This window comes from Teleopsis dalmanni, chromosome 1 (genome assembly GCF_002237135.1).
Source record: "Teleopsis dalmanni isolate 2A chromosome 1, ASM223713v2, whole genome shotgun sequence".
NCBI classification, from domain to species: domain Eukaryota; kingdom Metazoa; phylum Arthropoda; class Insecta; order Diptera; family Diopsidae; genus Teleopsis; species Teleopsis dalmanni.
The window spans coordinates 158,638,982-158,652,713 of NC_051846.1; the positions used below are offsets into that span (position 1 = coordinate 158,638,982).

Sequence of the window (13,732 nt, forward strand, 5' to 3'; positions counted from 1 at the left end):
TAATGTTCATCACCTTATAGCATTGTTCCTTGAAGTTATTTTGCATTAGAACTCTATACTATCTCCTTCGTTGCAGTGCATAAGTTTTTTCAAGTATACTATTGCTTTATAGCATTGCTTTTATTGAATGTCTTGCAACAGTGTTCTGATATTTGTTTATTTTACTTTTTACAGACTCCTCAAGTTGTCTACTACTTGATTGTTGTGACATTGCAATAATCAATGAAGATTAATGAGACCAAAAAATTGGATGGGAAAGGTTGAAGATTCGTACTTGAAACAACATCTTATTCTATGTTTTTGCTACTTATCACTCCTATTTGTACACCCACAACCAATTACTATAGTTAGTTAATTCAATTGTGATCATTAGCGGTCCATGCCGTATTATAATCATATCAATAATGTTCTGAAAAGGGTATCAAGCCATTTCGGAGGGGCGCATATTGACAATTTTGTCACTGCATGGTATTGGTACCCATATATCTGGCAGTACTAATGTGATTTTGCCAAACGAAGAGCTATTCGAAAGGTGAAACTTTACGTCGTATTGTAATTTGTCTAATATCTGAAGAAATGAGCTATGCATTTCGAAAAACTTGTGCGGTTTACACTGAGGTTGCAGTAGGTGAATGCTGGACACAAACGTGGTTTCGTTCAAAAATTTCGATGCTTAAGATGCAACTCGCTCTTGCCAACAAACCAATGAGAAAACCGATAATATTTTGTAATTGGTGGACCAAGACCGTCATAAAAGTTGTATATTACCTTTAATTTAAATTTAAACATAATTTATGAAGTGCTGACAAAAAATCTAAAACTTTCAATAAATGTACTGTTTAAATTTGTCAGTGTATCTTATATCTTATGATAAAAACAAACTGATGATAAAAAAAAAATTATTTTGCTGACAAATTAATCAACTTAATTGTTTTGTCTATTCCTAACATTATTTTAATGTATAGAATATGCAAATTGATTGCTATGAAATTAGTTTAATATATTCAATATTCAGATCGAGTTGTTTGATCAATTTGGGCTGTGCAACTGATCACATAATAAAATTTCTGTGCATTTTTCCAAAAGTGAAATTCTATTAAAATACAAATAAATCAAGTAAAATGTTTACCAGTCGTCGTTTCAAAATCTTGGCTTTTATAACTGTTATAAATTTAGTAGCTATTATTTTATTGAATTTTGCTTGCACGAATATCAAAACTAAAGTAAGTAAAACTATAATTCCCCAAGAGCTTAAATTGGATACCGTAATACGAGGTAAAAAGTTTTTTTGTCAATAGACTTAACTCAATATAAAGACTCTTTCAGAGCCAAGCTATGAGGAAATGGTTAAAGGCATCAATGAAGAATTACCAATGTTACCACTTGAACTTTATGAAAAAAATAAAAACGAAAATTATGGCTTGAATTCCACCTGTGCTTTATATCCCGAATTACTTAGCATAAAATTTCATAGTAATTTTTATCAGGAATTTGAAAATTTGAATGTGACTTTTGAACTGTTTGGAGCATACTACGACAATCGTACAGCCGTTCCAGATTATCCTGTAATACGTATTTTGGGTATGGTTAACCAAATTGAAGAGAAATTTCCAACAAGTTACTGTCAGTTGTGGTATGAAAAGCAAAAGGAACCTATTATTGTGCCCATAACAAAATACCTACCTATTTGGCATAATTATTGGGGCACTAACCCCAATGTCTTGTACCCACATTTGATAACATGTGTGTTACCAAGAAATAAGCTTTCTGAAGTACCACAAAGTGTATCCATTGTTGCTGAGGAATGCGAAAGAGCTACAAATCATTTAAAAGTTATATATGAACCACCAGTAGGAAATAGAACGAAAGGCGGTTTTGCGGTCTGTGTGAAGAATTTGGTCTTTCCATTTGCAGATACATCCGCACGTTTGGTAGAGTGGATGGAAATGTTGCGAATACTTGGTGCACAAGAAGTAATTGTTTATTCACTTGCAGTACATCCAAATGCAACAAAAGTAATGGATTACTATAAAGAAACGGGGTTTCTTAAAGTATATCCCCATTCTTATGCACGTGGTGAACCAGTTTTTCCCAATTTTCAGCGTTTTATTATGCAAAAAGACTATCTAAATATGGTGTTGAACGAAATGTTTCCGTACAACGATTGCTTTTATAGAAATTTATATAAATATGATTACTTGGCTGGCATCGATACTGACGAAGTGATTATGCCACTGGGTAATTGGACGTCTTGGTATGATATTGTTGAATATGTTCAAAAATACGAAAGTCCAAATTGTGAGACTTTCGCTGATATCTGTTTTCGAAATACATATTATCCACTTGTTCAGAGTACTTTTTCGACAGATATTCCGAAATATTTTCATATGCTACAACATGTAAAGAGAGTTAAGGAGCACATGCCTGTTGGCTGGGCCACGAAATGTCTACACAGCACAAATTATGCTTTAACACTTCACAATCACTACAGTATGGATTGGTTGGGTTGTGGTGGACTGGAAATAAATATTACTGATGCACAACTTCAACATTATCGTGATCCAGACGATAAGAATACTTTGAATTTAACTGTGTTGGATTCTAATATTTGGCGTTTTAAGGAAAATTTAGTGAAACGCTCTTTAAAAGTGTTTGAGGAATTGGATTTTTTTAAGAAGGCAATAAACGAAAATTAAATTGGATATTAATAATGTAATTTTGTAGTACTAACACGTGACCAAAGGCTCGTATTTCATAATCCATTTATAGCCTTAAAAATATAAAAAAAATATGTTAATTATTATTATTATTATATTAAAATTATATTTGCTAATTAATTCTTATTCCAAGAGTGTTTTTTTTTATCACAACCATATTAAAAACAAAAGGAAGCTCATCGGCTCGGTCAGAAAATTTTTATCAAATATTATTTTGATAACTGTTTTTATATAATTCCATACATAATCTAATAAGTATTTCTGAAATTTAATGAATATAATACATTTGGTTTATAAATGAGACACATTTCCGGAATAATGAAATAATAAGAATCCAACAATTTAACCAAACGTTGAGATTTTATATAAATATTTACTTATTAATGACTTAATTTATAAGAGAATAAAAAAATAAAAGCGGGTAGAAAAATTGAAAAAAAGCGAATAAAAAAGAGAAAAATATGTATAGAAAAAGAGAGAATAAACGTTTAGAAAACGGAAAAGAAAAAAAGAAAGAGATAAAAAGACATAGTAAAAGATGAACAAAGGTAGAGGAAAAAAAATTAAAGACGAGAGAACAAGAGCGAATAGAATATGGATAAAGTATGATAGACAACTGTGGAGAGTGAGAAAGAGAGAGGGAGAGAGAGAGGACAATAATTTTTCTCATCATAGGTTTTCAATGAGTACAAAGTATAACTGAGGATAATCTAATTTATATATTGTGTCATATTTATTTTAAATGCGTAGTATTTCCGGTAAGATTAAATTTACTTCGACAGAATGAGGACAACGTTCATATGCTTGTTCAAACTGTTCATAGAAAGTTTCTTTGGTGTCGTCATCTTTATCTTTCGTAGGGGCGTGTGCGCAAATTAGCCTAATGTGAAAAAAATGTTGGTTTATTGTAGATTTCAACAAGCCTTGCGTTTATTGGTGTGAAGGTTAAGACTAAATTTCTCAACTTTCGGCTTACCACAAATCCGACTTTGAATTAGTGCTTTATTGTATGGCAGCTGTACTAGATGTCACAGTGTTCTTTTTTAGAGCATCCTTGTCCCGTCCGTCGCATTTCTTGGAGGGCGGTAATGTCAGGTTTATATTTCTTGAGGACATTAACCACCTGTATAGATGCACATTCTCTGTAAAGAGTTTAGACATTCCAGGTGAATATTCTTAAATCGAACTTAAAAACCATAAAACGTTTACGTGTGCCGACAAGAGTAAATGGTTTTCTAATACGGGGCTGACTCTTCGTTTTCATTGGAGTTATGGTTTTATATGGTAGGTTTTAAGCCCGACACATAATCACATATATTCATGAGGAGGATTTTGCTGCATATATCAGTATATACGAATGATTGTAGTTATCCAGGGGTGGACGCGTGGAAGCTGTGTGTCGACTTGGAAAGGACAGTGACAAGGAATCAGACAAGGAATAAGTTAAATGAAATCAGATACTTTACATGTTCACACCCTTTCCCCCTCGAGATAGAACCATAAGGATACAATATATGATAAAATAAATTAAATTCACATAACTAAAATAAAAATACATTGCTTATTATGTCAAAATGATTTTTCAATACGGTTAATATTTTTTATTTAGAAATTATTATATATTAGTTTTGTGTGTTTTAAAATTTTCTCATAAATTATATTTTGATACATTTTGAATTGTAGATTTCAATTCAACTGCGGAAGTAAAAATTAATTTGTATATACTCGTTTATTACCTTTTTTAAAACGAAATGTTTCCTAAACGTTGTTTTTATATTTTGGGAGTTGTCATTCTAGTGGAACTTTTTATTTTCTCAATCGCCTGGTATATGGACAGTATTTCTAATCCCATATATCCGGAACATTTGAAATTGGATACCCTAGTGCGAGGTAAATAAAAAACTCGACATTTGATAAGATGAGAATTTTTAATGAATTTTATTTAGAGCCCACTATCGAGCAAATGATTGAAGGTGTTGATCAAGAACTGCCCAATTTGCCGTTTGAACTTTATATACAAAATAAAGATAAGGGTTATGGCATAAATTCTACCTGCGCTCAATATCCCAATATTTTGCATATAAAGTTTCATAATAATTTTTATCAGGAATTTGAAAATTTAAATGTGACTTTTGAACTGTTCGGAGCATACTATGACAATCGGGCTGCCGTTCCAGATCATCCAGTAATACGAGTTTTGGCGATGGTGAATCAAACCGAAGAGGAATTTCCAATTAGTTATTGTCAATTATGGTATGAAGACCAAAAAGAACCTATTATTGTGCCCATAACAAAATACTTTCCAATTTGGTTTAAGAATTGGGGCACTAACCCCAATGTCTTGTATCCATATTTGATAACATGTGTACTACCAAGAAATAAGCTTTCTGAAGTACCACAAAGTGTATCCATTGTTGCTGAGGAATGCGAAAGAGCTACAAATCACTTGAAAGTTATATATGAACCACCAACACGAAATATCACGAAAGGTGGTTTTGCTGTTTGTTTGAAGAATTTGGTGTTTCCATTTGTTGATATATCCGCACGCTTGGTAGAATGGATGGAAATGATGCGCATACTTGGTGCTCAAGAAGTAATTGCTTACTCAATAACAGTACATCCGAATGTTACCAAAGTAATAGATTATTATAAGGAACAAGGTTTCTTAAGGGTATATCCTCATTCCTATGCGCGTGGTGAACCAGTGTTTCCTTATATTTTGCGTTATATTATGAAGCATCACTATCTTAATAAGGTGTTGAACGAACTGTTGCCATACAACGACTGTTTTTATAGAAATTTATATAAATATGATTATGTGGCTTGTATTGATTTGAATGAAGTGATCATGCCACTGGGTAATTGGACATCATGGTATGATATTGTTGAATATGCTGAAGAGCATAAGCGTCCAAGTTGCCAAACTCATGTGAGTCTATGCTTTCAAAACACTTATTTTCCAAAATTTGTAAAAGAAAAAACTGATTTAATTATTCCGAAATACTTTCATATGCTACAACATGTACGGAGATTCGAAAAACACTTGGACGTTGGTTTCGGTACCAAATGTTTACATAATACAAATTATGCTGTAACGCTACACCGTCATCACTGCCTCAAATGGTTGGGTTGTGGTCCACTGCACATAAATTCCTCTCTCGCTCAATTACAACATTATCGGGACCCAGTAGATCTGCGTACAAAGAATTTAACGGTATTGGATGATAATATTTTGCGATTTCATAAAAATTTAATCAAACGTTCTATGGAAGTTTTTTACAAATTGAACTTTATTTAGAAATAGTCGAAATTTATGTTCAAATTACATCGAAATGTGTTAATGATTTCATCGAAAGAATTTCATTTGAAAAGAAACTATTTTCGTATATAGTTTGTGTAGTTAATAAAAAAAAAAGATTTTTTTTGATGAAAGTATCGCTTTAACTTTGTATAATTATAATTAATGACTAATGTACTTACTTACTTATTTGGCCATTACAGTCGTGACCTGTCCTTGGTCTCGTCGAATAGTCTCCGCCAACCAGCTCGATCATTGGCTTGCTGTGCCAGTTGGTAGTACCGAGCATCTCCAAATTATTGATCACTTCCACCGAAAATGCGGACGTCGTCTACAGCGTTTTCCATAAGCTGGTACTGAGTCAAACACCTTTCTAGCTGGATCACTTTCTTCCATTTGGACGACCTGACCTATACAGCGAATCCTATAAAGTTTTTTGCGCTTAAATATGTTAATGTCGTGGTATAGCTCATTCACATCACTATTAGTAATTGATTTTTATTTGTCATGAGACGGTTTTATTTCTTAATTGCTTACTTAGCTCGAAGTAAGTCTGTGGCTCTTCGTTGAATCTCTAGGCTGACGTCATTTTTGGTGCTTACGCTGGATCTCAAACAAACAAATACTTTCACACCACCAGCATTAAACAACTCAGCCGGTAAACCATTGGCACCTGTAGCTTTGTTGCTTTTGAGCCGCATTATAGCTGTTTAAGCTTCTTATGTTCGGGAGGCGGGATGATTAATTCCGGATCTTCTTCGCTTTTAGTCACATCACTACTACCGCCACTTAGTAGGTTCGTGAAGTGATCTCTATAAGCATGTTTTGGATATTTTTCACTAGATAACCATTTTCATTCTTGCAGGAGCCATATTCCTGTCGCCAAGCTTTTCAAGCTCTTCGTTCTCACGTCTTTCTACTTCTTTCTTTTTTCGCCTTAAAATTCGTTTCTTTTCCCTTCTCTATTGCTTTTAGTTATCAGTTTAATGATTTTTGTCTTTACAAATATCATTTCGAAGATAATTAAAACTATGTCTCACCAAGAACTAAATTTGGATACCGTAGTAGAAATTAATAAAAAATTTTTTTTGTCAATAGACTTAGGGTAATATAAAGAATTTTCCAGAGTCAAGCTTTGAGGAAATGGTTAAAGGCATCAGTGAAGAATTACCAATGTTACCACATGAACTTTATGAAAAAAATAGGAATAAAAATTATGGCTTGAATTTAACTTGTGCTTGAATTAAATTGGATTACGAGGGTTACTACTTATATTTTGAACGTAATAATAATAAAAAATTTTAAACTGTTAATTGAACATTGATTTATTGTTTTAGAAAGTGTTCTTCTTTATGATAAATACACTTTTGCACGCGTTAGAACCATTTGTCAAAGCATTTTTTTAAATCTTCTTAAGACACCTCCAAAAATTGGTTTCTAAATGCAACAGCGGCTTCTTTCGCCGACAAAAATCGTTCTCCACTTAATTAACTCTTGACGGTCGGGAACAATACGAAGTCATTGGGTGCTAAATCACGACTGTACGGAAGATTATCCATCAATTCGATTTTTGGAATGTTTAAATGCGAGTAGTCGGTTATTAGACGACATGTGTAAGCACTCGATGATGGAAAAGACAATGCAGTGAGTCTTCTTACTGAAGACTTACGATAAACAAATGATTGTATACCATTTGAAATTAATCATCTGTATAGTTGCAACATGACCAGTTTTCCTGAAAAAACAAGCGCCCATTTGTTTCGAAGTGTTTCGACCTCGAACGCCTTTTGTTAGATTTGGTTCAACTTGAAACACCCATGCAATTGACTGCTGTTTGCGTTTCGGCTCATATGCAAATATCCATGATTCGTCACCTCTAACTCGTAGAATCTTATATACATCTTTGAAGTACCGCCATTGTATTTCTTGAGCATTTGTGCGCACCAATTGACACAAGCATCTTTTTGAGATTTTGTCAAATAATGGGGGATGAGATCCAACAAGAATAAACTTTTCTCACGGCTAAATGATCATGCAATATTTTATATATCCTGATGGAACTAATACCTCCGGTTTCCTCAACCTCATAGTATGTCGCATGGCGATCTTGCATTATCAGTTTTTGCACAGCATCAATGATTTCTGGCACAACAACTGATTTTGGATGACTTTCACGAATTTCGTCCAAACTGTGCGAGCGAATTGCGGCCATGATTAAAATCATTGTACCAGCATTTCACTGTGGCAAAAGATGGAGCTCCATTGCCAAATGTGGAAGTAAATTGACAGATGTATTCTTGTCTTTATAATCCACGTCGAAAATCGTAATAAATCATCGCATGAAAACTCTATCGCGTTAATTCCATTTTTTCGCGAACACTCGAACACAAAGCTCTTTTGACATTAAGTCTAAGGTAGGTCGTGTTTAATTAAGGAAACAGGCCAAACTTTCGTAACCAAAAGCCAGATGACACCTGACAATAATCAGTGTTACGAAGACTTAAAATACAAATAGTGACCCTCATATGCAGTATTAATGTGATTTTATAGTTCCAACACCTGACCAAAGTGTTGTGTTTTATAACCCATTTACGGCACTAGCCTTTACCATTAGGTTTATTATTTTAATTATGTATAAAATTATATTTGCTAATTAATTCTTATTCCGAGAGAATTTTTTATTATCACAATTATATTAAAAACAAAAGGCAGCTCATCAATAGAAATCAAAAAATTTATATCAAGTATTGTTTTGATAACTGTTTTCTTATAATTCCATAAATAATCTGAATATATAACAACGGGTTTTGCAATTTAATGAAAATAATAAATTCATTTGGTTTATAAAGGAGACACATATTTTCCGGAACAATAAAATAATAAGAATCGAACCAAACGTTAAGAATTTATATAAAAATTTATTAATAATTAACTTATGAGGGAATAAAAAATGGGCAGAAATATTGAAAAAAAAAGAATTAAAAGAGAAAAAGAGAGAGAGAGAAAAATGCATAGAGAAAAATAAAGAGAAAACAGATAGCAAAAGAGAAAGAAAGTAGAAGATAGTAGGAAAAAAAATGAGAGATTAGAGAACAAGAAAGCGAAAAGAATATGGATAAAGTAGAATAGACAAGTGTGGAGAGATAGAAAGGGAGAGGAGAGAGACAAGAGCGAGACAGAGAGGACAATAATTTTTCTCATTTTAGGTTATTAATGAGTATGAAGTATAACTAAGGATAATCTAATTTATATTTCGTATTATATTTATTTTGAATGCGTAGTGTTTCCTGGAAGTGTAAATTTAATTTGGCAGAACTTATTTTGTTATACGAAATTAAAATATTTATTGAAACTTCAGAATTATATTAGAGATATTTGAAGACAGGCCCCTCCTCTATTCAGTTTTATGCGTGATTCAGGTTATCACAGCAAACTATAAATACAACAAATCTTTCTTTGTTGGCCATAGATAATTGAATATGCCTTCCTTGAAGTAATCATTCTAGACAAAGATTACATGGGGCTATAACAAATAAGCACATTCTTTATGTCTTTCACTGTCCACCTGAGACAGTGATAAACAAATACTTATATACACAGAATATATACACTTTACTAATAGTTTGGTTAGGTCCGTTTAATGCAAATGTTTTTTGTTTAGGTTTAAAATGTATTATTTTACTGTTTACATACTACCTAAACTTTATTGCATATGCCATTTGGTATGTCTAAGTCGTTCTAGTGAGACATAGGACATTACTACAGCACAATTTGTAGTCATTGTGTTATATTCCACAATATTGTTTCATAGAAAGTATTCTGTTCATATAACAATTAGACAGAACAGGGCTAGCAAGTAAGCGTCTCCAAAAAAACTAAATAATAACTTGAATGATGTATGTAGTAAGAATATTCGTCGTAAGGGAAGAGCTTATGAATTTGAAACAGAAGAAACATGCAGCTTTTAGAGGCAGCAATCTTCACATCAGTAATTTTGGTTAAAACACTTCGAACGAGCTTAAGCTGATTCAATGTCTCGCCGTATATATAGACATAGTCTATAGAACATTATCTTAATTTTTTTGTGTTTTTAAGGCCAATATAGATTTAATACTCAGATATTTTGTGAAATGTAGAAAGAAAGTTTTGTACATTAGCTCATTTCAGCTTTCATTGAACCCAATAAGATTCGATGTGTAGGAATTAAAGATATAGTTAGAGATGTTGATAGCTGTAAAATTAAACAAGTTCATTTCAGAGACTCTCTCTATAAGTGCTTTGGTCGATAAGTTGCAGTATACCGTCATCCCTTCTAAATACTCCATACTTTGTTTATGATAGCATCAAAAAAGCATTGATTTTTATAACATTTTGTTATTTTTTAATAGTAGTAATATTTTTAATTAAGAAACTTTTACATTTTAGTTGTGTTTATTTTAAAAATTTCTCGTCAATTATATTTGCTATGTAGCCAAAAGGTTTTAAATTAACAGTGGACTTAAAATTTATTTTGCATATACTATTTGATTAAGTTTATTTAAACAAAATGTTTCCTCAGCGCTGTTTTTATATTTTGGCAGTCGTCATTCTAGTGGAACTTTTTATTTTCTCAATCGCCTGGTATGTGGATAGTATTTCTAATCCCATATATCCGGAACATTTGAAATTGGATACCCTAGTGCGAGGTAAATAAAAAACTCGACATTTGATAAGATGAGAATTTTTAATGAATTTTATTTAGAGCCCACAATCGAGCAAATGATTGAAGGTGTTGATCAAGAACTGCACAATTTGCCGTTTCAACTTTATATACAAAATAAAGATAAGGGTTATGGCATAAATTCTACCTGCGCTCAATATCCCAATATTTTGCATATAAAGTTTCATAATAATTTTTATCAGGAATTTGAAAATTTAAATGTGACTTTTGAACTGTTCGGAGCATACTATGACAATCGAACTGCCTTTCCAGATCATCCAGTAATACGAGTTTTGGCGATGGTGAATCAAATTGAAGAGAAATTTCCCACAAGTTACTGCCAGTTGTGGTATGAAAAGCAAAAGGAACCTTTTATTGTGCCCATAACAAAATACTTTCCAATTTGGTTTAAGTATTGGGGTGGTAATCCAAATGTTTTGTATCCATTTTTGATAACATGTGTGCTACCAAGGAATAAGGTTTCTGAAGTACCACAAAGTGTATCCATTGTTGCTGAGGAATGCGAAAGAGCTACAAATCACTTGAAAGTTATATATGAATCACCAACACGAAATATCACGAAAGGTGGTTTTGCTGTTTGTTTGAAGAATTTGGTGTTTCCATTTGTTGATATATCCGCACGCTTGGTAGAATGGATGGAAATGATGCGCATACTTGGTGCTCAAGAAGTAATTGCTTACTCAATAACAGTACATCCGAATGTTACCAAAGTAATAGATTATTATAAGGAACAAGGTTTCTTAAGGGTATATCCTCATTCCTATGCACGTGGTGAACCTGTGTTTCCTTATATTATGCGTTATATTATGAAGCATCACTATCTTAATAAGGTGTTGAACGAACTGTTGCCATACAACGATTGTTTTTATAGAAATTTATATAAATATGATTATGTGGCTTGTATTGATTTGGATGAAGTAATCATGCCACTGGGTAATTGGACATCATGGTATGATATTGTTGAATATGCTGAAGAGCATAAACGTCCAGGTTGCCAAACTCATGTGAGTCTATGCTTTCAAAACATTTATTTTCCAAATTATGAAAAAGAGGGAACTGATTTAATTATTCCGAAATACTTTCATATGCTACAACATGTTCGGAGAGTCGAAAAACACTTGGACGTTGGTTTGGGAACAAAATGTTTACATAATACAAATTATGCTATAATGCTACACCATCATTATTGCTTCAAATGGTTGGGTTGTGGTCCACTGCACATAAATTCCACTCTCGCTCAATTACAACATTATCGGGACCCAGTAGACCAGCGTACAATGAATTTAACGATATTGGATGATAATATTTTGCGATTTCATAAAAATTTATTCAAACGGTCTATGAGAGTTTTTTATGAATTGAACTTTCTTTAGAAACCGTCACATCAAAATTCATGTTCAAATTACATCAAAATATTGATTTCATTTAAAACGAAAACATTGTCTCTTTATATAGCTTGTGTGGTGAATAAAAAATAATTTCCTTAATGTAAGTATCGCTCTGATTTTGTACAATTCTAAGTAACGACTAAAATCATAATTTGAAGCTCTGTCTTACATCGATCATGACTCTAAGGTATTTTTTGCTTCTTGTGATATATTTTAAGCCCACTAATTATAAATTTCATCTTCTTTTGCTTTTTTTGTGGTTATCAGTACCGCATCTGTTTTTTGAATCACCAAATCCAATCCTGCAATTTTAAGCTATCGTCGTGTTCTTGCTGCTACGTCAATCTATTTTACTTCTAAATAGTAAAGTTTTTGCCTATCACCACTAGTGGAATGACAGTGTAAGTCTAAAAACTGATCCTTATGGAATCCCGCCAGAGACCCGATACTATTTTCTTGCTTTGTCTGTGTCATAGTCATAGAAACCGTACTATCTTTCAGGTTCGAGAAACTTCTCTATTGTGTTCAACATGCATAGCAGCATATATGGTGATGTTTGGTCAGGTAGTTTTCCTGGTTTAAGTAACAGTACCAATCGCAAATTCCACTGTGTTAGAAAAATTCACTGATTTGCGCTTTGTGACTGTCCAGCTTTAACAGCGCACAGAAGAAACTTGTTGGAGCTTTTCTCCAGACTTAATTCGGGATTTTGTTCACAAAGCTTTAGAGGGCTTTGTGTAATTAAAAGTGATTAGACTGGATTGGATTGGTACAATTGGGCTCTTTTGATCGCCATACAGACTGTTGGGCAAACTCATGCCACTAGTTTTTAATGAAAAAAAATAATCTTGACTTATGGTTACTGCTCAACATCATACTGTAGCTGCATATCGGCATTGCGTTTTTATGTTATCGGAGATTCGTTTTGGAAAATTGCTCATGGAAAAGTTCTTATGAGAGATCCCTTATAGGTGAAGGTTTATGAAAATCATTTATTAAATATGGGCTAATGTGGCTAATGAATGCTGCACTATCGATGTTATGTTAGTAAGCTTTTATCTAATTCTTTTATTCGGAGAGTCCGTCAAAACATCGTTGTACGGTCAACCAACTTTCAATAAATTAATTCAATTTTTGTTCCTGTCTTTTCTTTGCTATTCGAATTCGTCTAATATTTATTCAATATTCAGAATAATTTTCGGGATCACTAATATACACAAAATTGTGTTTCCAAATAAAATACTATTTCATTATTTTGAACTGAACTTCAAATTATTTGATGACGTTTTGATGATTGAGACTAAAAGTCATACTCTTTTATTCTTCCTAACTGGTATTTCAGTTAAGTGTGTTTGTAGTTAAATAAATTTCTACTTAAATAAATGTTTATAAAAATAGAAATTATTCATATGAAATATGTTGAATGTATGACGTAGTATAAAAATTTGCTTATTAATTGATGACGTTTTGATGATTGGGACTTGAAGTCATACTCGTATCCGTATTCATAACCGGATGGTAGAGGGGAAAACAATTGCTTAATGAGTTTTGTTTTTTTTTGTTTTGTGAAAAAAATTGCAATAATTTCAAATAATATCTTAAGTAAAAA

The 13,732-nt window shown here is 32.5% G+C and overlaps 2 protein-coding genes across 3 annotated transcripts in view; both read left to right on the top strand.

Annotated features, from left to right (window-relative positions):
* LOC119669597 overlaps positions 1-12,224 on the top strand; it is a 13,288-nt gene extending 1,064 nt beyond the window's left edge. Inside the window, exons 1-2 of one of the 2 annotated variants that reach the window (XM_038079565.1) lie at positions 10,448-10,700; positions 10,757-12,224. In XM_038079565.1, coding sequence (XP_037935493.1) covers positions 10,562-10,700; positions 10,757-12,108 — 1,491 coding nt within the window. In that variant the 5' untranslated portion in view covers positions 10,448-10,561 and the 3' untranslated portion in view covers positions 12,109-12,224. Of the gene's footprint in view, positions 1-10,447; positions 10,701-10,756 lie in introns of those variants that run through there. The other variant, XM_038079564.1, reaches the window with a different exon arrangement.
* On the top strand, positions 4,358-6,077 carry LOC119669598. The gene is made up of 2 exons (XM_038079567.1): positions 4,358-4,607; positions 4,664-6,077. The coding sequence occupies exons 1-2, from the start codon at positions 4,469-4,471 to the stop codon at positions 6,013-6,015; spliced, it is 1,491 nt and encodes a 496-aa protein (XP_037935495.1). The 5' UTR covers positions 4,358-4,468; the 3' UTR covers positions 6,016-6,077.
* Positions 12,225-13,732: the final 1,508 nt, after the last annotated feature.

Coding starts and splice junctions, on each gene's coding strand:
- LOC119669598 (XM_038079567.1), top strand. CDS start 4,469: ATGTTTCCTAAACGTTGTTTTTATATTTTGGGAGTTGTCATTCTAGTG. Junction 4,608..4,663: donor ATTGGATACCCTAGTGCGAG/GTAAATAAAAAA, acceptor AATTTTATTTAG/AGCCCACTATCGAGCAAATG.